This window comes from Rhipicephalus microplus, chromosome 8 (assembly GCF_043290135.1).
Source record: "Rhipicephalus microplus isolate Deutch F79 chromosome 8, USDA_Rmic, whole genome shotgun sequence".
NCBI lineage: Eukaryota > Metazoa > Arthropoda > Arachnida > Ixodida > Ixodidae > Rhipicephalus > Rhipicephalus microplus.
The window spans coordinates 49,359,672-49,384,530 of record NC_134707.1 but is presented as its reverse complement, the minus strand read 5'-3'; the positions used below and the strand labels follow the sequence as shown (position 1 = coordinate 49,384,530).

At 45.6% G+C, this 24,859-nt stretch overlaps 1 protein-coding gene across 5 annotated transcripts in view; it reads right to left on the bottom strand.

Moving 5' to 3' along the window:
- Positions 1-24,859, bottom strand: part of Pld (Phospholipase D) — a 176,710-nt gene that overhangs the window by 50,737 nt on the left and 101,114 nt on the right. For all 5 annotated transcript variants that reach the window (XM_075871757.1, XM_075871756.1, XM_075871754.1 and 2 more), the window contains 8 exons: positions 17,665-17,817; positions 15,186-15,335; positions 13,224-13,389; positions 5,122-5,232; positions 4,802-4,941; positions 3,782-3,863; positions 3,331-3,424; positions 1,363-1,589 (listed from right to left, as the gene is read on the bottom strand). In XM_075871757.1, coding sequence (XP_075727872.1) covers positions 1,363-1,589; positions 3,331-3,424; positions 3,782-3,863; positions 4,802-4,941; positions 5,122-5,232; positions 13,224-13,389; positions 15,186-15,335; positions 17,665-17,817 — 1,123 coding nt within the window. The remainder of the gene's footprint in view (positions 1-1,362; positions 1,590-3,330; positions 3,425-3,781; positions 3,864-4,801; positions 4,942-5,121; positions 5,233-13,223; positions 13,390-15,185; positions 15,336-17,664; positions 17,818-24,859) is intronic.

Here is a 24,859-nt window from a genome sequence, read left to right as displayed (position 1 = left end):
TATGTAGCATGGGTTAATTAGTCATGCTAGTTAATTGCAACATAGGTACTGGCTAACATAACACAAAAGGGAAAGCCCCCGCCACTCCGTCCCCCATCTCTTATTACTTACCTTTACACGACCAAGGACGACTTCACAGGCGTACGACAAATTCACACCAAACAACGCTATTCAAATAGGCACAACATGCTCTGAACAAATAATGGCTAACATTTGTTATGATTGCATTTAACGTTTCGTATAACGCACCTATACATCACTTATTTCTAAAATTTTCATGGTAACCCTCCAAGACAAAAATCGGTGCAGTTTGAACACTGAACGTTTGGCGAGTAAGTTTTCTGAGACCTCCAGGGTAAACATGCTTTTCATGTAAGGCACAGTAAGTAATTTTTTGAACGACCTCATTCAAAAGAGCCCTGAAAAAATTTTGCCAGTTGGGTACAAACGCTGTGAGCTGGTATATGTTACTTCACAAAACAAAAGCTGGCATAGACTGAGTCTGTAGGACCATTTGACCACGACTGATGTGCTTTGCTTAAAACAGCTCGTTTAAAATATTCTCCAAATAAAAAAAAGACTATACAGCAAATGATTGCAGTGGCTCAACTCCCTATTTTTTTAGCCACCTATGACAACGCTTAGGAAGAAAAGGTGAATATGTCACTTGGCTGATTGATTGACCGATATGTGAAGTTTAACGTCCCAAAACCACTATATGATTATGAGAGACGCCGTAGTGGAGGGCTCCAGAAATTTTGACCACCTGGGGTTCTTTAACGTGCACCCAAATCTGAGCACACGGGCCTCAGCATTTTCGCCTCCATCGGAAATGCAGCTGCCGCAGCCGGGATTCGATCCCGCGACCTGCTGGTCAGCAGCCGAGTACCTTAGTCGCTAGACCACCACGACGTGGTGTCGCTCGGATGAATTATTGCATTCGCTGCCTACCTCATATCTTCTGGGATGCTTTAAACGAGCTCACTACTGCTACTATAAATGACAATTTAAAAGCGGTAGTTTATGAAGGCAAATTTTGCATAAATCGTTTTTTATTATTCAAGGTAGCAAGAAGACAAAACCACCTGTCGAAACTTTGCTCAAAGATCATTCGCTGCCGGAAGAATTCTTAACCTGTCAGTCTAAAGATTTCTAAGCTTCTGTATTCATCGGTCCTGCCTTATTTGGATTTACATTACTATTACACAATGTGCCCTAATGCATACCTACAACACAAGCAAATCAGTATTGATATCTAATATGAGAGTGCAGAAGTATACTGAAATTTAAAGAAAAAGAGTGAAGAATTTCCCATCCTACCACGCACGCAGAAGCTAAATTGACGAGCCCACAAAGACTCACCGTGACGGCTCGGAAGACGCGTCGGGCGCGCATCAGGTTGGACGCTATCCTAGATGAGCCATCGTCGCCGACGACCACCCTGCCCTCTTCTTGGTCGACGTAGACGGCGCCACCACTGGCGGCTGCACCCGTGGAGAGCCTGCCGCCCGCCAGGGAGCGCCTGCCTCGGTTCCTGGTGTCAGTGTCCGTGGCGCCAGCTGGCGGTGTCAGATCGCCACCTCCATCAGCTTTGCAATGAGAAGAAAATGCGCATCGAAGTTAATCAAGAACGTCTTTACAACTAAATCAGTAGCTGCGTTATTACACGCAAACTAAAAGACGAAGAGAGAACTGATTAGGTGATCACGGTTGGGGATTCACGCCTTGAAGCCACGATATTATTAAGAAGGACGTCGTGGTGTAGAAATCGCGAAATTTGGGCCACCTGGTATTCGTTAAAATTCACCTAAATCTGAGTACATGGGCGTGAAGCATTTCATCTCCACTGAAATGCGCCGCCACTTAACAGAAAGAAACGCAAGTGCACAAGCTCAGTTTAGTTCTCGTCTTCTCAGCGTCGCACAATGAAGTAGCCATGAATATATACAAAAGTACAAACAAGCAACCTTTTGCAGCAGGATGTTCGATGTGGTGTAACTTAATGAAACGCACAGCAGAGGAACACATAAAAAAACAATAGGACAAACGCTTTCACACTAACAAGGTTTCGCAGCATCAAACAAATTGATTATGATGCACAGCATAGATCGGGACTCTACATTGTTGTTGACTATCTGGGAATTTTATTAAACCAAGTGTAAATGTAAGTGCATGTGTGTTTTTTTTTCGTTCTACTCACAGTGAAAGGTGGCTGTCGTGAAAGGAAATCGTATCCGTACCCACTTGGTCAACAGCGCCATCCTTGAGCCACTAAGCTGTCACTCTGGTGACAAGTGTGACTTCTTGAAACAATTCAGTGCGTACTGTAGACATTTGCAGAAAATGACCAGTAGGCTCTAGTTATGTGTCTTCATCAACAGCACCGGCCATGTGGCGCAGTAAAACAGTGTTGCAAACTGACAGACGAGTTTAATCAATTTCGCAATGGAGGACTATGTACGCCTGTTTTTCTAAATTCAATGTTTCGATACTTTTGTGCACTGTTTCTCTGTTGCATTGGATAAAGAAAAAGCAAGTCGTAACTGAAGAGCCAATGAGCACGTTGTGGGCACACAGCTAAGGTACATGGAGACATTTATAAACGACCAGACATGGGAAAGTCACAGAACTATCCCTGCCTTTCTTGGGCACCGAAGCGCTGTTCTTGATGTTTTCCTCTTTCATTACCAGTCCTAACTCGACAGGGTTTCTTGTGCTTCTTGACACTGTGAATCATTTACGCTGTAAGAGACGCATGTCATGCGAAACAGTACACTTAGTGTACAAAAGCAATCATGAAGGGACTCATGATCATGATCGGTTAGCTCTGGTACTTTTCTTGGAATTTTCCATGAAAAAGAAGCCCTTAAATTGGGAAACGTGAAATAAAATGGAAAAGATCACAGCATATTCACGGAGTGAATGATGATGAGTGGGGCGAAGCGTCCATCAGTCCATCCGTGCTTCCGTCCGTCCGTTCGTTCTTGCTTCCGTCCATATGTGTATCCGTCTGTCTGTGCGTTCGTCTGCCCATCTGTGAGTTAGTCCATACATCTGTAGATCCTTCCCTGCGTCCGTCCCTGCGTTCGTCCGTCCGTCAAACAGACACAGACACACGATAGATGGATGCGGCCTGCGGATGACTCATGATTTGCCGATAAAGCTCTTCGAAGCTTCGCCACTCTCATCATCATTCACTCTGTGGATATGCTGTGAGGTGGTTACTAGATAGATGCATACATACAGCTTGCAGGTGACGACCGACCCACCTCTAAAGGAGCTTCGCCTTAAAAAAAAGCCCAAAGACACGTAAAGATATACGACTCTTACCGGCATCGATTGACCCGTATCCTTCGTTGAGTGCACCGTCTCCACCAGATTGCTGCCTTCGTAACCGGTGTGACGCGAGAAGTCTGTTGGCCACCTGTCGCATAATACAAAGAAGCAAAAAAAGATACCTTAAAGTAACTAAATTAGAAGAACAAAATCAATAAGCCGACAGTGCATGGCATTGGATAGACAAGATCGCGCTACGCAACCACGAGAACGAAAACAAGCAAGAAGTCCTTTGAATATCTTTATGGCGGACCAAACACTTCCCGTATGGTGACGGAAAACCAGTGCCAACAACTCTTTCGTCTTCATTGTGTCAGCCTTTGTGATGAGCGCCACAGCCGCTCGGTAGGTTGTATTGTATCCATATTGTGACCATGAACAACCAAAAGCTCGAGATGTGTTAATTGATATTATTGAAGAGGCTACGGCATGCAAGACGATTTACCTCGTTCATAGATGTGTTGACTTCCGGCTGCTCCGACTTGGAGATCTGCCTCTGCATTTGAATTCCACCTACATCTGTGAGCCTGTGAAGGAGAGAGAGTGAGAGACTATAAGGTATACAACCTTCCGCCATATTAAGGTATCAGCGAGTGAAGCCCAAAGGAACCACGTGATTAAATGATGTATAAATGTAGACGATTTCACATTGTTACATCTCCTACTACATCAAGTTTTCATTAGAGCTCTACAGGAGAGTACTGCCTGTACAATGAGTACTAGATAAAGACAAGTGAAAGAAACAAATAGAAATAACGAGAAAAAAAGACAGCGAAAATGAACGAGAAAGGTAAGAAAGGAAGCAGGAAAGAAAAGGAAAACTGAAAATAAACAAAGGCTGCTCAGTTCCTCACTCCTTTCAGGCTTGGCACCCTTTGATTTTTTGTTCTGTTTGTGTGTTGCCTTTCTTTGTACCTGTATATATTTTGTCGTAATTCTTTAAAAAGAAGCAGTTTAAGGTTGTGTTGTTTCGTGCCGTTCTATCTGCGTCGCCTTCATTTTCCCTGTAGCGCACAAAGATTTCGCGCTATTGAAATGCAGAGCTTTTGTTATGCAGTGTCTTGTCAGTAATAGCGACCGATGATGTATTTCAAGAACTGTTTCCATTTAACGACCAGAAAGCGAGTAATTAAAGGCGCATCATATCTTCAGTTTTTTTTGTCTACCGCACCGAGGTGGTCTTTTCGGGCTCGACCGATAGAGCGGCTAAGCCTGCGGAGAAACTAGGCCCCCTTTCAGAAACGCTGCGCACGCCTATAGGAATGACTTACATACGAAGGTCGGCAACAAGCCCATTGATATCGCCACTGCCAACGCACGCCGCAAGACGACGGGATCTATCACCTATATGCACCGCACTGAATGCTGAGTGTGAACGCCGAAACCCTGAATGCGGCACCTTCACCAGCAAGGGGGGCTGGAACTACTCTTTGAAACGTATAGAGCAATAGTGTCCTAGACGTACCTGTGGTTGAAGTCATCCCAGCGTCCGTAGCACAGGTCCAACCCTCCCAGGAAGGCGAACTTCTGGTCGACGACTACCAACTTCTCATGGTGAGCCCATAGGAGAATGCCACCGGTCACATGATCTGGGTGCCTCAGGACCTGCAGTGAGAGCCGCCAGAGACATTCGTCAAGCAGGTGGCCAACGCAGGAAATAACTGAAGGAAAAAAGTGCTGAGCCATGCAGTTGGCACAAACCATCTAACGATTACTGTAAAAGCTTTTGCAAAAAATTCTCCATGGGTGGCGGGACGTATGCGTCTACTTCATCAAACCACATACCTTGATGTTGGGATGCATGGCCACCAGCTTCTGTTTGCTGTAAAGGCTGTTGATGTTGAGCGCCATTTCCACTTCCTTATATAGGAGCACAAACACCTTCACGCCTTCTTCCTGCAAAGAGCGAGAGACGTGAAAAAAAAGCGTTATTGAGAAGTGCTGTCTATAGGTTAATTTATCCATACTTCATTTAGGATGTTTTCTTGATGCATAATACATAGGCACTACATTCAGTTACAAGTTAAAAAGTAAGCTCTATGCACTGCAGTCACTGTCAGGATTAATTAGTCTAAATGAAGTTGCCTATTGAAGTGACGTAAATCACGCGTTGCGTATTTAGTCAGTGACATTTCTTTTCAGACACATGTTCATATAGCTGGTTTCGCAGGTTTCCAGTCAAAAACTGGATTCACCTAACAAAGTTTAGAATGATTTCAATATTATGTCTGAACCATACGTAATATTCAAGGAATATACGTACGTCAATATCTTAATTCTAAATATGCGAAATCTACATTTCCAGTGAAAAAGTACTCGTGGTAAAGAGCAGAAAACACTCCCTTGCACATGTGAACGGTAGGCGCACCACACTTCGAGGGGTGGAGCTAGCATTCTATTGGAAAAAAGCTTTCGAGCTCGAGGTAAGACTTTCGCTGTCCACAAAAACCCTACGCGCCGTTGCCTAGCAATAACCAAGCCACAGTCGTGCACCCCCTAGGTTTAATCTCGCCTAGCAGCGCATGAACCGAGCAGCAGCCACCACCGAACAACGCCCCCTGATGGAGACTGACTATAGCTGAGTTGTGACAGGCTACATAAAGTTAATATATTTTGTAGACTATATATGGGAGGAAACATGCAAACGAGATGTGAGCTCCGTAATACATACAAAGCACAGTGCAGAAAAAAGCCTGATTGAACTACACGAAGACATAGAACCGCTACTTGTAAACACTGTTTCGACAACTCTAGACACACAAACTTAGTTTACCAACTTGTTACGTGCCACATGCGACACCGACACCTAAGCAGAAGAATCTACAAGTCCTCGTGTTAGGTGTGGAGCTATAATGCACACAAGGAGGATTAAAAAAAAAACGCCGCTCCCCGAAGGCGCTCGTCCTGCTCTATTGTGTTACTTGCCGGAAGTTTTTGCACTGAGAAGGTAAATAATGCCTTACCAACTAGCCCAATCCCACACTTTACTCCCCGAGGGGGATCGTGAGGAAATGCGACTGCGTTTGGGTGCACCCGATGAGTGTGCGACTAAATAATGAAGAGAGACGAGAATGTGCACGTAAGCATTATTATGGGCGACTCGCTTCAAGCACGTGCGTTCGGCAATACGCGCTCTTCGCTTCGCAGCAGTGTCTTGTTCTCCAACCGATGATTACGTTGAAGCAACTCCAGTGACGCCAGCACCAGGGAGGGGCGTAGTGCTCGAGTTGCATTGTGTTACACTTCGTCCAAGTGGTATTGTTGCGGCGTCACCGACTTACATCGCTATCAAGACACCACAGCGTGCGCTCTGTGCATGTTATATATAGGTCCGAGTGCGGAGAGCAGGAGCGCCCGAGTTCTGTCTCCGCCGAGAGATCTCCGCGATGCGAGCGCGCTCACTGGGTACGCTCAGCCTTTCCCCTAGCCTCCGCTGCTTCGCGATGCGAGCGCCATCACACGCCCGCGCACTCCTCCTCTTCATTACTCTCCACCACTCAACCCCTGCTCCAGTTGCTAGGCGCTGCGCAACTGTTGCTAGGGGCAAGAAGGAGCGCGCGCTGCGAGATTCTTAGTCGGGGGTTGTAGTGCGTCCCTGGTCGGCGAGCGCACAGAACGCCGACCAGGGACGCTCAACAACCCTTGACCGAGAAATGCATTCACATTTGAAAAACCTGCTTGAGTAGATATTATGTTATGAAAGTGAAGCCAGATGACCAACAAGGCACAGTAATTTCGTTAAAAAAGTGTTTAATAATTTAGAATACTTGGTGTATACTATGAGAGAGCATAAAGCCGTCCCGTGGCCTCATACTTCATGAGGCTGTGTTGACAAAACAACGTGTATTTATAAAATGTGGTGAACGATTTAGAGTACTTGGTACTCTACTATGGGCACACAGAAAGACAATCCATCGGAAGAACAGTGTTCGGCTGACACGTAGTACCAATTAGCGGTACTTTCCCTGGAAACATACTGCTCAACATGTGTACTAGTGTTACTGGTTTCTTTAAAAAGCCTCAAAGTCTTGGAAACTATTAGTAGACAGCTAGCCACATCTATTCATCTATATTGATTACTTTCGCCAGCAGCAGCGATCTTTTATTCCATGTTTAGGCTTGTTTTGATCTTACCCGAATAAAGGCACTGTATCTTGGGTTTGATACTAGGCGAGAAAACCATGTTTTGAGGTATACTGTATGCAAATGCTGGCTTTACATTCACTGCCGAGGCATAGTGAAATCTTCCACTCCAAACTTTCACCCTCGTATTCAAAAAGGCTGCTTGACTTGACTTGCCACCGACTTCAATGCAACACGAACGCGTTTCGAACGCGCTGTCTTCAGGCGGTGCTAAGACAGCCCTAACGCACAGACGCATTTCAAGCGCGCTGCTTTAAAGGCGGTTTCAAGGCAAGTTCAAGCAAAGGAGCGTTTCTGAATACAGGGGTAAACCTAGGTCATACTAGGTGTGTTCCAATACTCACCGTAGGCAACTAAATAGACAGCTAAAAGGAAAGCGACCACCTTAAGTCTCATTCCAATTCTCACATAGCCGGCAAAATAGACGACAGCTCCGAGAAGACTGCATCGTAGGCAAAAATGATGCAGGCTACTTTGCTGTCTAAACAAGATGGCGGCTCAGCCAATCGCTCAGATAGATAGGATCTCGCTGGAATGGTCGTCTGCACACAAGCACAAGCTTCTCCAGACGCTCTATGTGAGTAACGTTTATTTGTTTTGGATTTCAACACAAAATAAGGCACAAAATACAACTGTTACGTTTGTTTATTTTACCTTTTAGGAGCGAAGCTTCTTAAGGCGTGGGCTGTGCGTCCCCTGTATGTAGCCATCTCTCGTTCAGTTCTTGCAGTGTTCACTAGATGGCGGTACTTGTAGCTGACGGCATTAAGTATTACGCTAGCCACCGCCCGATCTAAAGGGTACAGCCATATCCATCCGTCCATCCGTCCGTCCGTCCGTCCGTCCGTCCATCCATCCATCCATCCATCCATCCATCCATCCATCCATCCATCCATCCATCCAAAAGATGCAAGATGTTATAAACTAGACGGCGGTACGTGTAGTTGATTATGAAAGATGCGAGGTGTTATAAAATAGGAATGATGCCACATATGGCGCGTGTCATCGTTCGATATAGTGCGGCGACGTACGCCAGGGGGAGCGTCGCAATAAAATCGAGTGGGCAAAATGTACGGAGGATTCATGGTTTACCAGGTTTACCTCCGGAGCTTCGCCCACTCATCATCATTCACTTCGTGGATGTGGCGGCACTTTTTTCTTCTCGACGCGAGGTGGCGCATCGTCACGTAAAAGCCATCCAGACGTGTTCCGATTCTCGGACAGCATGGGCTCGGTGCTGTCTTCTGAGCAGTCTGTGTAGACTGTCTACGTGCTGTCTAAAAATTGGAACACAGCCACTGTTGAAGAAGGGAAGTTTCAAATGCATTTTTTAGTCGGACTATGTCAGACATCCGGCGTTATCCGCGGCGGTGTCCGCGCGCCGGCAGGTGTTATCTCGCCACTCTCACTCCCTCACACATAGCAACAGCTGCGGGCACACGCACTTATCCTCTCCCCTAGCAACCGGAGAATGTGGTGCGAGAGAGTGTAAGAGAAGGCAGGTGCAGTGCCTCACCGCTCCTTCTCTCACCGTTCAATCTCTCCTCTTTGCGCCCTACTTTCCCGTCCCCTGGCGCCTCACTCCCGCCCATTCTCTTGCTGGGCGCCTCTCAAGAACATCTGGTAACGTGTGCTCGAGGCGCCGCTGTTGGCACCTTCGGCTGAGGTGCACTGGCACCGTGACGGTGGAAGAGAAGGTACGTCAAACACCGCCCGAGTTTCACGGCCTGCTACGGGCCATACGAACGTGAGAACCAGAAGATTCGAATGCACGACCGCAGTGTCATATGCGAGAGACACCATTCAACAGACGACGATTTCCCGTGGCTTGTTGGTGCTGGGAATAAAATAGCAAACGACGGAAAACCACACAATGAAAGACACTTGCCAGATGCTACGTGTCCAGTGGGTGCGCGTCTTTTTTTCAGGTGGTTGTGCTGCATTCATTCTTTACTAACTCAACTAGGGTTACGGCAATTTTTGCATCGCCTCCGGCGTCAAGTGAAATCCTGGCACCAAAGTAGTCTTGTGCGAGTACGGTCGAACGATGTAAGCTCATGTACGTTTTTCTCGTCCTGTCCGCCCATGTTCGGTGGCAGCACCAGCAGAAAAATCCGCATGAAATGATGGAACGTCACCACGTTGTCTGCCAGCGTACGCGGGCTGATGAGATTGCACCATGCTGCACCGTCGAACTTCGCAGTGCCGTGATGGTGTGCGCTCGTGTCGTGGCTGGCCCTGCCGAACATGCGGCACCACACGCGTGCTGTGCAGTCGAACGTACGGCACTGCACAAGTGCACAGAAAACGCCACTGGTGCCGCCCACCCGAAGATGTCACGTGAAACACCAGCGCTGAGCCGAGAACGCTGTTTGTTTTGTTCGTTTCATAGTAATTTTTTAACCGTCCTCACTAGCTACTACAGCTGGAAACGCATACCGCATTTATCGCGACAGAAAAACGCCACGAGTGGCGAACAGGCTATTGGTAGAAAAAGAACACATTATTCTTCTAGCGCTGGGTTGCGTTTTCAACAGCTCATCGAGGTGGTTCCACAAAATAAAGCGTAATTTCTGGAATTTGGCATAGGTGACAATAAAAGGCTTGCAGCTTTCTCCCACTAAACAGATTTTATTGATTGATTGATTTGTGGGGTTTAACGTCCCAAAACCACCATTTGATTATGAGAGACGCCGTAGTGAAGGGCTCCGAAAATTTTGACCACCTGGGGTTCTTTAGCGTGCACCCAAATCTGAGCACACGGGGCTACAACATTTCCGTCTCCAACGGAAATGCAGCCGCCACAGGCCCGCTAAACAGCATCACTGCCACAGTATATACAAGGTCACTGTAAAGCCTAGTCATACGAACAGTCCACTTCCCGTTTTCATGAAGGTTGTGCGAAAGCCAAAGAGGGGTTGCGCCGTGTGCCAGACACCTTTCACCACCGAGAATTTTCACATTGCATGTTGTGCCGTCTTTCTTCTGCCGCAGTTAGGAAAGAGTGGCTTAAACAAACAAAAATAAACGCCAAATTCAAAAACGCCGAAACTGTTATTCAGTACTGCCCCTACGGTGATTTGCCTGGTGAAAAAGTCATGTTTCGGCTGCTATCTAGAGTTAGGTTCGAACAGTGGTAAATGCACCGCAGCGGACAAGTAATAATTGTCTTTACGAATGTGCGAATAAATTCCCGAAAATTTTAGATGGACTCTCTAACTTTTAATTAGGTAATCTCTGGACGCGGTTTGTGTTACAGCTAGTCTTGAAACTAGAGAAAAAAATATTACAGCATATCCACGGAGTGAATGATGATGGGTGGGGCGAAGCGCTGGAGGGTTGTTGTTGTAGTTGTTTTTCTCTGAAAATGGCTCGTACGCAAAGGAGGGGATTGGCCGATTATAAGGTGAATTTGCCTGATACTTTCAGCATTGCGTCATTTTTAAAAACTTTTGTTATTTATATGATTTGAAGTGCTATTTGAAAATTTGCGAAAAATAGTGAGACCGTAATTTAGCGAGAAAATCGTTTAGTCGCAGTGATGTGTTCCTGAACGGCAAATAAAACATCCTTGTGGCTGAAACCCAGTGTAGAGGCCCCAAATGAAAGAAGATCGGGTTGTGATTATTGCAAGCCTAGTTTTTGAAGAGGTGGTGCTAGTATGGTTTGCCTGAATAAATCGAAATGGCAACACTGTAATAAATGAACCATGCGAGAATATGACCCACTATGTCACCAAAGACATGACAAACACTGTATATATTTAAACAAGTTTTATTATTCGTAAGTGGTAGTTATACGTCGCTTCCATTCCCCCTTCATTATAACGACTTTATGGTGGGCGAAGTAGTGGATCGCTGATGGGGCGTAAAGGGATGTTTGAGAAGACGAAGTAATGGGAAGTTTGCAAAGGTGGAACTATAGACGTTCACGAACGTGCAAACAAAGAATGGACACAGTGGGTCAATCTATGGTTCGCTAACCCGCATATGGATACAAGTGCACGACCACCTTGCATTTCATATTGGCTACTTCTCAACAGCATTTGCTTTATGGTCGGTGAAGTGGTGAATCTGTGATGGGGCGTAGTGGGATGTTTGCAAGGACGAAGCAGTGGACAGTTTCCGAAGGTGGAATTATAGGCGGTCACGTACATACTTGGGTTGGACAGACCCACACCTTTAGGAGCTTTGCCCTAAAAAATCACAGCATATATATGGAGTGACTGATGATGAGTTGGCCAAAGCGTCCATCAGTCCGTCCTAACTATCGTCCATCCATCCGTCCACCTGTGCGTCCATCCGTACGTCCGTATGGTCGTTCGTTTGTCGGTCTGTTCGTCCATCCGTCCATCTAGTGAACATTCCAAGTACCACCATCTCGCAAATTTTCCTTATATATTCATCATATACAATTACCAACATCCAGCGGACGTTACAAGGACTAAACGAGAGGTGGCTACATACTACTACTACTACTATTACTACTACTACCAGTACTTTTACTTCTACTACTATTACATACATCGGGGACGCACGACCCACGACTTAAGGAGCTTCGCCCCTAATACATGCTTGACTCCTCTGTCACAAGAATTGGTGTAACACGAAAGCAAAACGTTCCCGCACAGATGTAATTGCATGATTACTGTACCTTGGTATAGGAGAACTTGCACAATGTATATAGGCGATCGGCAGCTATAGCACAGTTGGACGTGTATGGCTCCACATTGACACTTGGTAGTACATGTACATTTCAACGACTAACGTCCACGATCAATGTTGAAAGAAATCACTGTGGTAGCTGTAGATGTTAACGACGAGAGCGCAATGAGAGAAAAAGGTGTGATAGTCGATTAGTGTCGCTGATGGGACGGAAAGTTTGGGCTAAGGTCGCCATTCTATCGTATGTTATTTAAAGTGTGACTGAACACCACAGATGGGCCAGAGGAAAACACTATGCTCATCGTGTCCCCTTGTAGCCCGGCCTCGATTTTTCGTGGGACAAGAATGAGCAAGGAAGGAGTTATCACAGCCAGGTGAGACACGCGCGCATCTTCTAGTGCTGTTTTCGGCTAGGATGAACGCTATGAGTGAGGACAACGCTCGGGTTAAGGTCACCCTCTCATAATGCGTTAAGGCGGTGACGAAATTGCACTTAAATTGAAAACGCGCCTAATGGTATGGAGGCGTAGCAACACATGTGAAGGGTGCTAATAGTGGATTGCAATGATGAATTGCTTTACTTTTCTGTAGCAAAAGGGCAACACCACCCGCTTATCGAAAGCACTGTGACACGAAAGTATGAGGAATAAAAGGCACGTTAAAATACGCTTCAGTCAGTGGCCGTGGCGCAGTGGACTGCGTACTCGGCATTTGTTGCCGTGGACCAAAAGGTCGTAGGTTCGATTTTCCGAGACGAACCCCTCTTTTGCGATCAGACAATGTACATTGTTTACGACGATTTCGCCGATGGAAATACCTTACTGAAGTCTTCGTGCACCGCAATATAGGACACTTTCGTGTTAGAACATCTCAACGTTACTTTTGGTTTGCCAGGATCCGTTTTTTGTCCTGCATATTTGCATATGGCTGTTATCGCCAATTGAGCATGCTTTAAAGACTGTAAGAACCACTGCGAAGGAAGAGAGCGAAGAAGATACAAAGAAGCTAGCAAATATTGGGAGAATTGAAGAAAGCAATAAGATACCGTGGCAACACCGACACAATACAGCAAAAGCTCACAGCTTTCTTTTGCAGAAGCTGGTCCAGTCGCCAACGGTTGTTTGGCACCACCGGACGCTTGAGGTAGATCTCGGGAGTGAGCCACCAGTCGGCGATGAAGATCTCTTCTTTGGCCAAGTCGATGGCATGGGCCACCGCTTCACAGTACTTCGACCCATCGATGTACCTGCAGTCGTCCAGCCAGTGCGTCTGTACATATGCGTGTGTTGGATGTGTGCATGCTTATAGACACATCCCAACACTGAGAAATGTAGAAAGAAGGCGCTTTACACACACAAAGGGACATTTTCACAAGGAACAAATCTTGTGCGATAAAGAAGGATCCTTGCCGCGTCAACTGGAGGGAATCATCATTATCATTATCATCATCAGCCTGACTACATCTGCTGCGGGACAAAGGCCTCTCCCATGTTCTGCCAGTCAACTCGGTCATGTGCTTGCTGCTGCCACTTTAAAACCGTAAATTTCTTAATCTTATCTGCCCACCTAACTATCTGTCTCCCCCTAACCCGCTTGCCTTCTCTGAGAATCCAGTCACTTACTCTTTATGACCACCAGTTATCCTGCCTACGTGCACGTGCCTATATCAATTTCCTCTTTTTGATTTCAACTATGATATCCTTGACGCCAGTTTGTTCCCTGATTCACTCTGCTCTCTTCTTGTCTCCTAAGGTTAGGCCTATTATTTTTCTTTCCATCGCTCGCCGCATCATCCTCAATTTAAGCTGAACCCTGTATATAAGTCTCCATGTTTCTGCTCCATAGCTAAGTACCGGCAAGATGCAGCTGTTATATACCTTCTTGAGAGATAGTGGCAATCTACCAGTCATGATTTGAGAGTACTTGCCAAATGTGCTCCACCCCATTCTTATTCTTTTAGTTACCTCAATCTCGTGGTTAGGCTCTGCGGTTATCACCTGTCCTAAGTAGACGTAGTCTTTTACAGCTTCAAGTGCACTATTACCTATTTTAAAGCGCTGTTCTCTTACGAGGTTGCTGTATGTTACTTTCCTTTCGGGCAGATTATTTGAAGACATTCCTCTCTGCTCTCGTTGTCTAACTCTGTAGTCATGAGTTGCGATTCATCCTCTGAGTTACTCAGCAATGCAATGTCACCGGCAAAGCACAGGTTTCTGAGGTACTCTCCATTAACTCTTATCCCTAGCACTTCCCACTCTAGGCCTCTGAAAACATCCAGTAGGCACGCAGTAAATAGCATTGGTGAGATTGTATCCCTCTGCTTTACATTTGAGGGGAATATTTCTCCTCAAATGTCTCCCGATTATGCACAGAAATGACGAACAAAGAGGGCTACAAATGACTCGGGTGGCTTGTAGAAGGCTGGGTCCTAACAGTAATTCTTGTGCTTTTGTTATTGGAAGCCCAAAGTGAAAAAAAAAAGTCATTCTTCGTGCCTGCCCAAACAGCGATTTTCCCTTTGCCGAGGGAGATTGTTGGTCCTCTAGGGAACGAATAGGTTCCTGCCTTTTCATAGCAGACATGGGGACGTCGCTTTTACTCGCTAATTCATGTCGTCTTTGCACGTGATCTAAAATGTTCGCTTATCCTCTGAGGATTTTTTCCCTCGTGTGAATACTACAATTGGTTTTTATGTCAGAGCTACCATGTAGTGTTGACATTGCTTTCACCACAGCAGCATGTTGCAGCTAACGTTTGGCGCTACTGTGGATGAGGACATACGTACCAACAGAAAATATCGCAAAGAAACGGGGACACAAGACGAGGACACACGGCACAGGCGCTAACTTCCAACATAATGTTTATTGCCACCGCACACTCGCCTATATCACCAAGAAAAATAACATCACATGACATGAATGATGCGCACAAAAAATTAATTTCTTAGAAAATACAATTCTTTATCACTGAGCGTAAGAGATGGGGTGCTGTCGTCACAATGCACCAACAAGCCCAAATTTCGACAGTGTTGGACATACGTACCATCGGCAGTGACTCGCGGTGCGGATGGGGGCAAATGCATCGTATCTGTTCGGGTGCGTGAAGTCCCGTCCCGTTGTCTTGGCCAGCTCTTGCAGATGGTCCTTCCACTCCCGCTCCTTACGCTTCGTCCAGCACTTCACCAGGAGGTTCCTGCATACAACACACGTGTACGGAATCGATGTAAATATTGTGTTGGAACTTCGTATGTATCATGGCACAGTAGTTCTAGATGAAGCAATGAGATTTAGTGTCAGTAGACGAAACTCTATAGACGAAATTCAACTAGATGAAATTATAGTTGGATTTTAGCAAGAATATCTTCCCAAAAAGCCTTTTGCTCCCACACTGCTTTTCCGGATCAAAGCGTGTCTACCGCTGCAGGTTCCACCGAAGGTACGGTATTCGCACCAAGACTTCTCAAAACATTCTGCAGAAACATGACCTTTTCTTGTAAGCCTTCTCCTGTAGAGAGTGAAAGGAGGGAAATAAAGAAAGGAAAGAATATTCAATAGTCAACAAAAGAATACTTGTCGGCTTGGTCGTGGTCGATGCTTCCATGTGGAAATGTACCTACTCCTGCATGGGCAGCAATGTTGTACAAAACGGCGTTCCAAGAAACGACGTTTCAAGTACTTCCTTTTTGTAGGAACGAGGGAACGCCACCATTCCATTCAGGATAGCTGAAACTGTACCGGTAACGCGTTACATCTTCGAGAGAACGGCAGAAAGAACGGTGTTACTTCTGTAAACATTTCACAGCATTGAATATGATTATATGAGTGTTCAGCGTCCGAAAACCACGATATGATTATGGGAGACGCCGTAGTGGAGGGCTCCGGAAATTTCAACCGCCTGGGGTTCTTTAACGTGCACCCAAACATGAGCAAACGGGCCTACAGCATTTTTGTCTTCACGGAAAATGCAGCCGCCGCCGCCGGGATTCGGTCCCGCGAGCTGCGAGTCAGCAGTCGAGTACCTTAGCCACTAGACCACCACGGCAGGGCCACGACATTGAATAGGTGCACGCAGGCGGCATATCATGTGTGCAGAGCAAGGCAGTCAGGCGACCTCGTGAGGCGCAGAAAACGTACCGTTAACCAGTTACGTGAAATCGGTGCATCCTGGTTTTCACTTGAAGTCGCCCCCCGAGGGCGCAAAAAAGCGCACAACGCCAAGATCTAAAACATGCGAGAGTAACGGCAATTCTTATTACAGCAGGACTTTTATGCAAGATGTTCGCTGCGATCGTGTATATAAAAAAACAAAATTATCACAATGAAACACCACGCCTACTCTCGTCGTGCTCTTTCGCGTCGCTCCCAAAACACGTTCGCCGACCTGCTTGAAGTGAGATGGAGAAATTCTGATGAACGAGAAAAGTGGTATTGAGAGAGAAAGAGAAATAAAGAAATTTTTGGTGCAAAAAAAAAAAACAAACTCTTAGCCAGGCGAGATTAGAATCCGCATTTTCGCGAACTGTAGGGGAGTGTCGTAACCACTCGCTGTCCAAGTTTCTTTTTTTATGGTATTTTTTCACCTAAAATATTTCATGGTATTTTTTCACAGAAATTGCAAATGTGTAGACTAGACGTTATTTTTCATTCATACTGAAATATTGAATGAGGTTTCATTAGATGCTTTGGTATTAATCTTTCAATGTTGTTTCTATATGCGAGAAATTTACTGATAGTCGTGCATGTGCAGCAATATGTAAATTAATATCTAAATCACAGTATTCTGACTGCCCGTTAGAAGGCCGATATGAAAAGTTACACATGTATTGGACTTGTGATAAGCTGACAAAAAAGTCTAAGTTAGACATGCCTCTTGTGTGGCCGGTTGTGTCTAAAAACTTCGCCTAGGAGTGTTCATTTGTATTACTTTCACTACATAAAACTTACTGTCAGTGATGTCTAACTCGTACAATTTCTATAGTAAGATTTCAGCTTTAAATTGTTGACTTTATGTCGTCTAAATTCAAATGTAACGCTAATGTAATGACACGTCCTTTCAAAATTTAACTGTAACAAGTTCCTGTTGCATTAAAGAAAGTTGTAATGGGAACTCGTTTCAAAATTAGGAAGGACAGAGGAAGGCGGTTTCATTACTGTTTTAAGGGAACGTGTACAAGACTGATGCGCAGTAAGTACTGCGTAAGCTGTCAGTTGCCCGAAACGCCTTCGGTAAGTGCCCCTGAATGTCAAGCACATCAACAAGTGAAAAGTGTTGCGATGAGTTTAGCGTGGACAGCATATGAAGGTAGTACCTTGTGAAGTGCTAAACACCTTTGGGAAGTGCATCTGAATTCCAAGCACCTCAAGAAGTGAAACCTGTGAAGATGAATTTAGCATAGTCGGCATATGAAGGTAGTACCTTGTGAGGTCCGAAAGCCTTCGGGAAGTGCGATTGAATGTCAAGCACATCAACAAGTGAAACCTCTGAAGATGAATATAGCGTGGCCGACACATGAATGTACTACCTTGTGAGGTTCGTGACGAGCAGGCCGTGGTTGACCCCCGTGGCCATGAAGCCGGACTGGACTTGGAAGCCCTGGTCCATGAGGAGCACCGACTTGATGACGCCGTCGCGAGGGCGGACGTACAACACGCAGGTGTCCTTCGCGATGAGCCACCTGCGCAATCACAGAAGGAAATGAATGTCACTTATCATTTGCGATAAGCACGAGGCTCTTTTCACTTAACAACCAACAAGTGCTCGGCTTGAATGCTCCATTTTATATACACAGTGTGAAACCTTGCAGAGGCTATAGCGAGACTTTTTGCGGTAAATTTTCTGAAAGCCCAAGTGCTTTAGCAGGTTTACTTCTTTACGAAGCAAATGGCTAGATGCTTCAGCAAGCAATACCCACACCTTCTGTCTGAAATTTAGTTCCCGTGTTTTTTCGATTAGCAGACAAGACGGGGCCGGTGGCTGAGCAGCTGCCGACATACTATACGTACGTGGTGAAATCTCCGAATGTTTTGCAAAATAACTTACCAGACTATGAACTGATGGATATGTAATATGTTAATGTATTGCTGTGAAAAATTTAAATCATAATCGACGCAAGAAATGCCGCAAAAGCCGACGCCAATTTATGAAAACCACGACCCTACCCGTTGAAGTTCGAGACTTCACTTGGTTAAGAGAATGGCAGGCGTTGCCAACGGCCGGCCGCCTTGCGGCGCGAGGTGTGGCGCCCTCCGCCTCATGTCCGTAATGCAGCCGGACGGAAAGCCTAAATCATGTTCTTCACCAATGTCCTGTGACACATACTTTTTGGCATTTGGTGACCAGCACGCTTCAAATCAGCATTCAATGGCAGTCACGGCACAGAGACATTTTTGTTGAGATGATAATGTGTATTGTGCTGATAATGTGCTTTTGTATTGCGGAAGTGGAGGCGACTGGCATGCCTGCTGGGACGCCCTCAGAGGGCCATGTACATCGCTTAAGAACCATGATGTTGACATATCTGAACAAACAGTTATTCATTCTGGGGGAGGAAGGTTTCCTCCTGTGGTGGTCAACACGATTTATTTTTCTCAGAAAGAACAAAGTGTCCATGCCTTGGCTTCACTGCTGAAAAGGTAGGCTAGCATTTGTGATTTCACTGAACTTGCATTTATTATTGTATAAATGTTTATTTATTCATATAGGCATTTTTATAAGGTTGTTTTTTGTACTTTTTCATGAAGTGTACGTACCTCTGCGCATAATTTTCTTTGTGCATGAAGGAATTTCTGTCTACAGGTACAAACAGTTCTTGCTGTGCATTTGAATGTATATAAGGATATATTAGCAATGTCTTGAGAATAAAATATGTAAAATATGAATACCTTACATGTATGCATGCTTCTTTCAGAAATAAAATTCTCTTAAACACAGCACACCCTCCATTTTCATTAGAGCTTTCTGCCCTCCCAAGTAGAGTACCTCGACCTCTAAATGGTTAACCACTTCTTCTAAACACAGCTCCTTATGCCGTGGCTCGTGCGTCCACGATGTATTTAGTAGCAGTCATCGTCGTAGTGGTAGTAGGTACCCCCATTTTGTTTAGTCTTTGCAATGTCCACTTGATGGCGGTACTTCTATACGATGAATATATTATAAAAAGTTGCGAAATAGTGGTACTTGGAGTGTTTATTAGAAGGACGGGCGGACACACAGATGCACGAATGGACGGACGTGTGGACGGATGAACGCATGGGCGCACGTACGGATTGACGCACAGGGCACATGGACAGACGGATGCACGAACGGACGCACACTGACGGACACTTCGCCCCACTCATTATCATTCAGTCCGTGAATATGCTGTGAGTTTTCTTGAGTAAGCTGCGGCACAGCGCTTGTGTTTTTCGAGGCGGTCCGCTGGACGGCTTTTTGCTCTACCATAGTAGAGAACCAAGTGCTCTAAATTGTTAACAATTTTTTTTCTAAACACTCCTCACCAGTCTGTGAGGCCCTCGGGATGGCTTTATGCTCTCCCATAGTAGAGTACCTAGTACTTTAAATCGTTACCCACGCTTTCTAAATACATTGCGGCCGCCATAAGTATGAATTGTAGTTTAAACGATTCACCTTTTGTTCAAAACATAAATTTACGGCCCATTGATACATTAAAGTAGGGCCTTCTTTTCAACCACAAAGCTCTTCTTGGCCAAGGTTTTCGTGTTAGGGGGAACGCCATAGATTGTAGTGAGATTCACCTGCACAAAGTTGGTAAATCCCACCACAAATATGTACCACTGTTTCAACCTCTCTCACAACTCGCTACTACGTCCACAAGTGCTCCCGCCACTCACCCGACATCAGTCACCCACTTCATTACAAGTTCATCTGACTACATTAAACGTCATTGCACGGCACCAGTTTCACAGTTTCATCAGCGTACGCCAAGCGGAACTGGCTGTCTTCTTCAACACGCTAGTGTTTTATGCTGAGGCCCACCAATACATATAAAGGATTTGTGTCACGGAAGTGACGTCAAAAATACGCACGAACAAAGGAAAAATCTTCCGTCGGCGGGAGTTGAACCCGTGACCTCTGAGTCCGTGGCAATAGATGCCGGGCACAGTATCTGCTGCGCCATGGTCACATACTTTTAGCCCTTCAGAAATTTGAGCCATATCTGCATGCTTAGCTGCCAATGTCGTCGAAAGACGATATATGGCGTCTGGAGGCAGTAAATAAAACATTTGTTTCATGTTATGCACAATAAAATTTGCAAATGGGATCCTGAAGCGAGAGAATAGAGCATTCATTGTGATTATCCGCGCGAGTAGATAGGTGAGTGGGATCTGGCAGTAATTTTGGAAAACGAAAAAGTGGCCTCCGACAAAGCAAGCGCGTGGCGTGTGCGCGTAGTCCCGGAGGCCATAATTTGTAGAACACAAGACGACGGGTAGGTGCCACTACCGTATCGTAATAGCGAAGCACAGGAAACACTCACCTTTTCGTGCATATAACGTTGCATTGTCAGCGCAGCGTAACAAACGCTCCGTTCCTTACGTTTACTTATGTATGCCTTTTACAGTTTCAAGAAACACGCCACAGATATTGACGAATTAGATTTTGCATTGGATACGCGCAATATTTCCTCTAATCGAAAATACGCGCAAGTATCAACGCCGAAACCAGATCAATATTGGTGGGCACTGCAGATGGGGTTGGATCTTGGCCATTTCAAATGACAAACAGACAAGTCGGCACACCGAAATTTTAGCGTCTAAGTATCCCAAGAAAGATTATCGTCTTTCAAAATCGCAGTATATCCACGAAGTGAATGATGATGATGGAGCTGGCTCCGTCCATCCATTTCAAGTCAAGTTCCTCAAAGATGTGGCGTCCATCTCTTTGTCTATCTGTCTGTCTGTCCGTCTGTCTCTCTGTTTGCCCGTCAGTCAGTCCATACATCCACCCGTCCGTCCACCTCCTATCACACTAACGCACTTGTCTCCTAGGCACAGAAGTGAAGGGAGCACCGTAGCGCGATCCAATGACCGCTCCGAGTGCAAGGAGTGGCTACGATGGATGACGAGAGACTTGCCTACACTCTCAGGAGCTTCGCTCCTAAAATACGCCTCTTATATCTACCTAAGTCGTCTGAGCGTTTTTCGTAAAGTGTCATGATGCATCAAGACCGTGGTATCCGCGATTGTATGGATCTTGCAACGTGTCGTTTTCAAGCGTCCTTCTCATTCAGCGCGTTTGTAATAGGAGCATGTGCAATTTTTTCAACGCCAACAACGCCATCAGGTGGCGATCTTAGCCGAGGCGTCAGTGTCACTCATAGCATTCATTCATACTCCAATATAGTTTTGCAATGCATAGAGCAATGCGCCTGCTTCGGTACTAAGTCCAGGTTCACCGCTTATGCTCGCTTTGTGAAATAGCGTGGCCGGCCAACTGGCTAGAACAAACACGCATTGCGTTTCCAATAGTCGGGCCATGAAATTCAATAACATTAACACGCCACAGGTAAGTCACCTTAGGCGAAGCTCAGCGTCCAATCAGTTGCGTTTTTCTCGCTGTCACATTGCTTTCTGTGGTTCCACACTTGTCTATGGCAACAAGGGCTCGTTTAATGAATATTGACGGATGTTAGTCATCGGGATGCAGGTTTACGAAAAAAGCTTTAACGTCGATACATCCACGTTAGGCAGTGTTGTAGCTGTCAACTACCATTGGACTTTGCGCAAGCTCTCCTATATCAATGCACAGGGAATATGAAACTACTTATGTAAAGACACGTCTTACTTTCGGCGTTTCAGGGTTCTTTTGACAAAGGAATGAAACAGTTTTGCTAGAAGATTCTGTGTATATAATAAACAGAATATATATATATACCGGGTGTTCAAAATTAAGCTTTATGATTTTTTTAAAATTAGGCGCTCGAAGGCACGTGAGAACCACTTGTGCAAATAAGTTAAGCGGCCAGGGGGACAGAAAGTTAGATGATAATTATCGCTGTCAGCAGCCCAATTAACTAAAATTTAATAATTAACTTTTTACTGGCTGCGGTAAGTTGGCATGTTTATATTGAAAAAATGTAGGCAGTGGTGTTTGTACACAGTTTCAGTTGGAAGATTTTTTCTAGCACGCCTGTGTTCCGAGATATCCGGCTCCAAAGTTTAATTGTCTTTCGCACGATTACGCATGCAAGAGGGTGAGGGTCCGCGCAAAGCTCCTCCCTAAAGTGACGCATCTGTTGCGTGTGGTGTTTAGTGTGTGAAGAGGGTGGAAGCGTAGGCATAGGTGATAGCAATTACCCTTGCCCTCTTCGGCCGTCGAAATCAAAAATCGAAGAACGCTTGCAACCAGTGTCGTAACACGCAACTGCAGAGCCTCTAACGATAGTGGCAGATACCATGCCGAGATAATGGTGCGAGCGGAGAATCTGGATGCCAGTGCGCGTGCGTAATAATCACTAGAGAAGCATGCGTGGTCGTTGCCTGGGCTACGCGAATAGCGTGACTGCTGATGTCCGAGTACTGTAACTTTTATTGAAACAAGAGCAACAACTCCACCAATAATAACTGAAACAGTTTTATCCTTGCTAACGCATATTTCCTGCTGCTACATAAGCATATTTCGGTCATGCACAAATCTCATCGAAACTCTTCACCTCTCAAGACGTCAATGCCCCAAAAAGTGTTCAAAATGCCTGCCTTCGGCAGCAACGCAAAGCATGAACCGCTGTCGCGTCGACTCGATGACTCGGCGCAGTACTTCTGCAGGAATACTCGCACAGGCAGATGTTATCCTGTCCTTCATGTCATTAACATCGCTGGGCTCTGTTACGTAAACTCGATCTTTAACGTAGCCCCAAAGGAAAAAGTCGAGCGGAGAAAGGTCAGGTGATCTTGGTGGCCAAAACATCGCTCCTGCGCGCCCAATCCACTGTTGTGGAAAACGTCTGTCCAACCAGTTCTTCGCCCTGGTAGAAAAATGTGGTGGTGCTCCATCGTGCTGAAACCATACTTGGCGCAGGTCATTCAGGGAAAGACTGCAGACAAGATCATCAATGACAACACCTAATATTTCTTCTGTGTACATCTTTCCGTTCAAGTTGTCCTCAAAAAAGTGAGGTCCGATGATCCTGTCCCCGAGTATGCCGCACCACACATTCACACTCCAGCGAACTTGATGCTTGTGCTGCCTCAGCCAGTGTGGGTTTTCTTGTGCCCAATAATGGGCGTTGTGAAGATTAACACTTCCATTTCGGCAAAACCGAGCTTCATCAGTCCAAATTATTCTGTGCAAAAAGTCATTTTCTTGATCAGTTTTGATGAGGCCCCAATTGCAGAAGTCAACTCGCCTTTCAAAGTCCGCCTCATTTAGGTCCTGATGAAGGTAAACGTGATATGGATGGAACTTGTGCTTTCTTAAAACATTTGTGACTGTTCCGATGCTGCGACCGCACTGATCGGCAATCTGTCGGATGCTGAGCTCTGGCATCGAGGTTACGCACGCGACAACGTCGATTTCAAAGTCTTCATCGACGATTGCCTTCCTGGTCCGTCTCGGAAGGTGGACAGAGCCTGTTGTGCAGAAGCGTCGAAACAGGTTTGTGAAAGTGGGCCTTGTTGGAAGGGGACGGTGTGGGTGGCGAGACGCGTAAAGCTCCATTGCTAACGAAGCGTTGCCATTCATTTCAGCCATTGCAAGCACCACGTCTACTTTTACTTTGGTAGAATACCTCACGCCAGAAGCAGCCATATTAGCTCGAAAGGACTCCACGTGGATTTCCTTGGTAGACCTTCAATGCAGAGACGCTGTGCTCTAACCGGAGGCACCCTAGTGCAGGACGGTCCTGCTAACGCGTTCACAAGAAGATGTCTCAGTGTGATCTAAAGTCACGAAAAAACGTCGCGAAAAATGGTCTCCTGTTATCGCGTTCATCAGGATCATGCGTAAGGCTCATGGCGCACCGCGCTGTCACATTTTGATTTCGCCGGCCGAAGAGGGCAAGGGTAATTGCTATCACCTATGCCTACGCTTCCACCCTCTTCACACACTAAACACCACACGCAACAGATGCGTCACTTTAGGGAGGAGCTTTGCGCGGACCCTCACCCTCTTGCATGCGTAATCGTGCGAAAGACAATTAAACTTTGGAGCCGGATATCTCGGAACACAGGCGTGCTAGAAAAAATCTTCCAACTGAAACTGTGTACAAACACCACTGCCTACATTTTTTCAATATAAACATGCCAACTTACCGCAGCCAGTAAAAAGTTAATTATTAAATTTTAGTTAATTGGGCTGCTGACAGCGATAATTATCATCTAACTTTCTGTCCCCCTGGCCGCTTAACTTATTTGCACAAGTGGTTCTCACGTGCCTTCGAGCGCCTAATTTTAAAAAAATCATAAAGCTTAATTTTGAACACCCGGTATATATATATATATATATATATATATATATATATATATATATAAACAGTAAAATATATAATAAATATTCACAGCATGCCTACGGAGTAATGATGATGATTAGAGCGACGCGTCGGTCTGTCTGCCTGTCGGTGTGTCAGTGACAGGCAGACGGACGGACGGACTAACGGACGGACACTTCGCCCCACTCATCAATATTTACTTCATGTATATGCTGTGAATTTCTATACGAAAACCACTATATACACACAACGCCATGTAGTCAGCGATTCT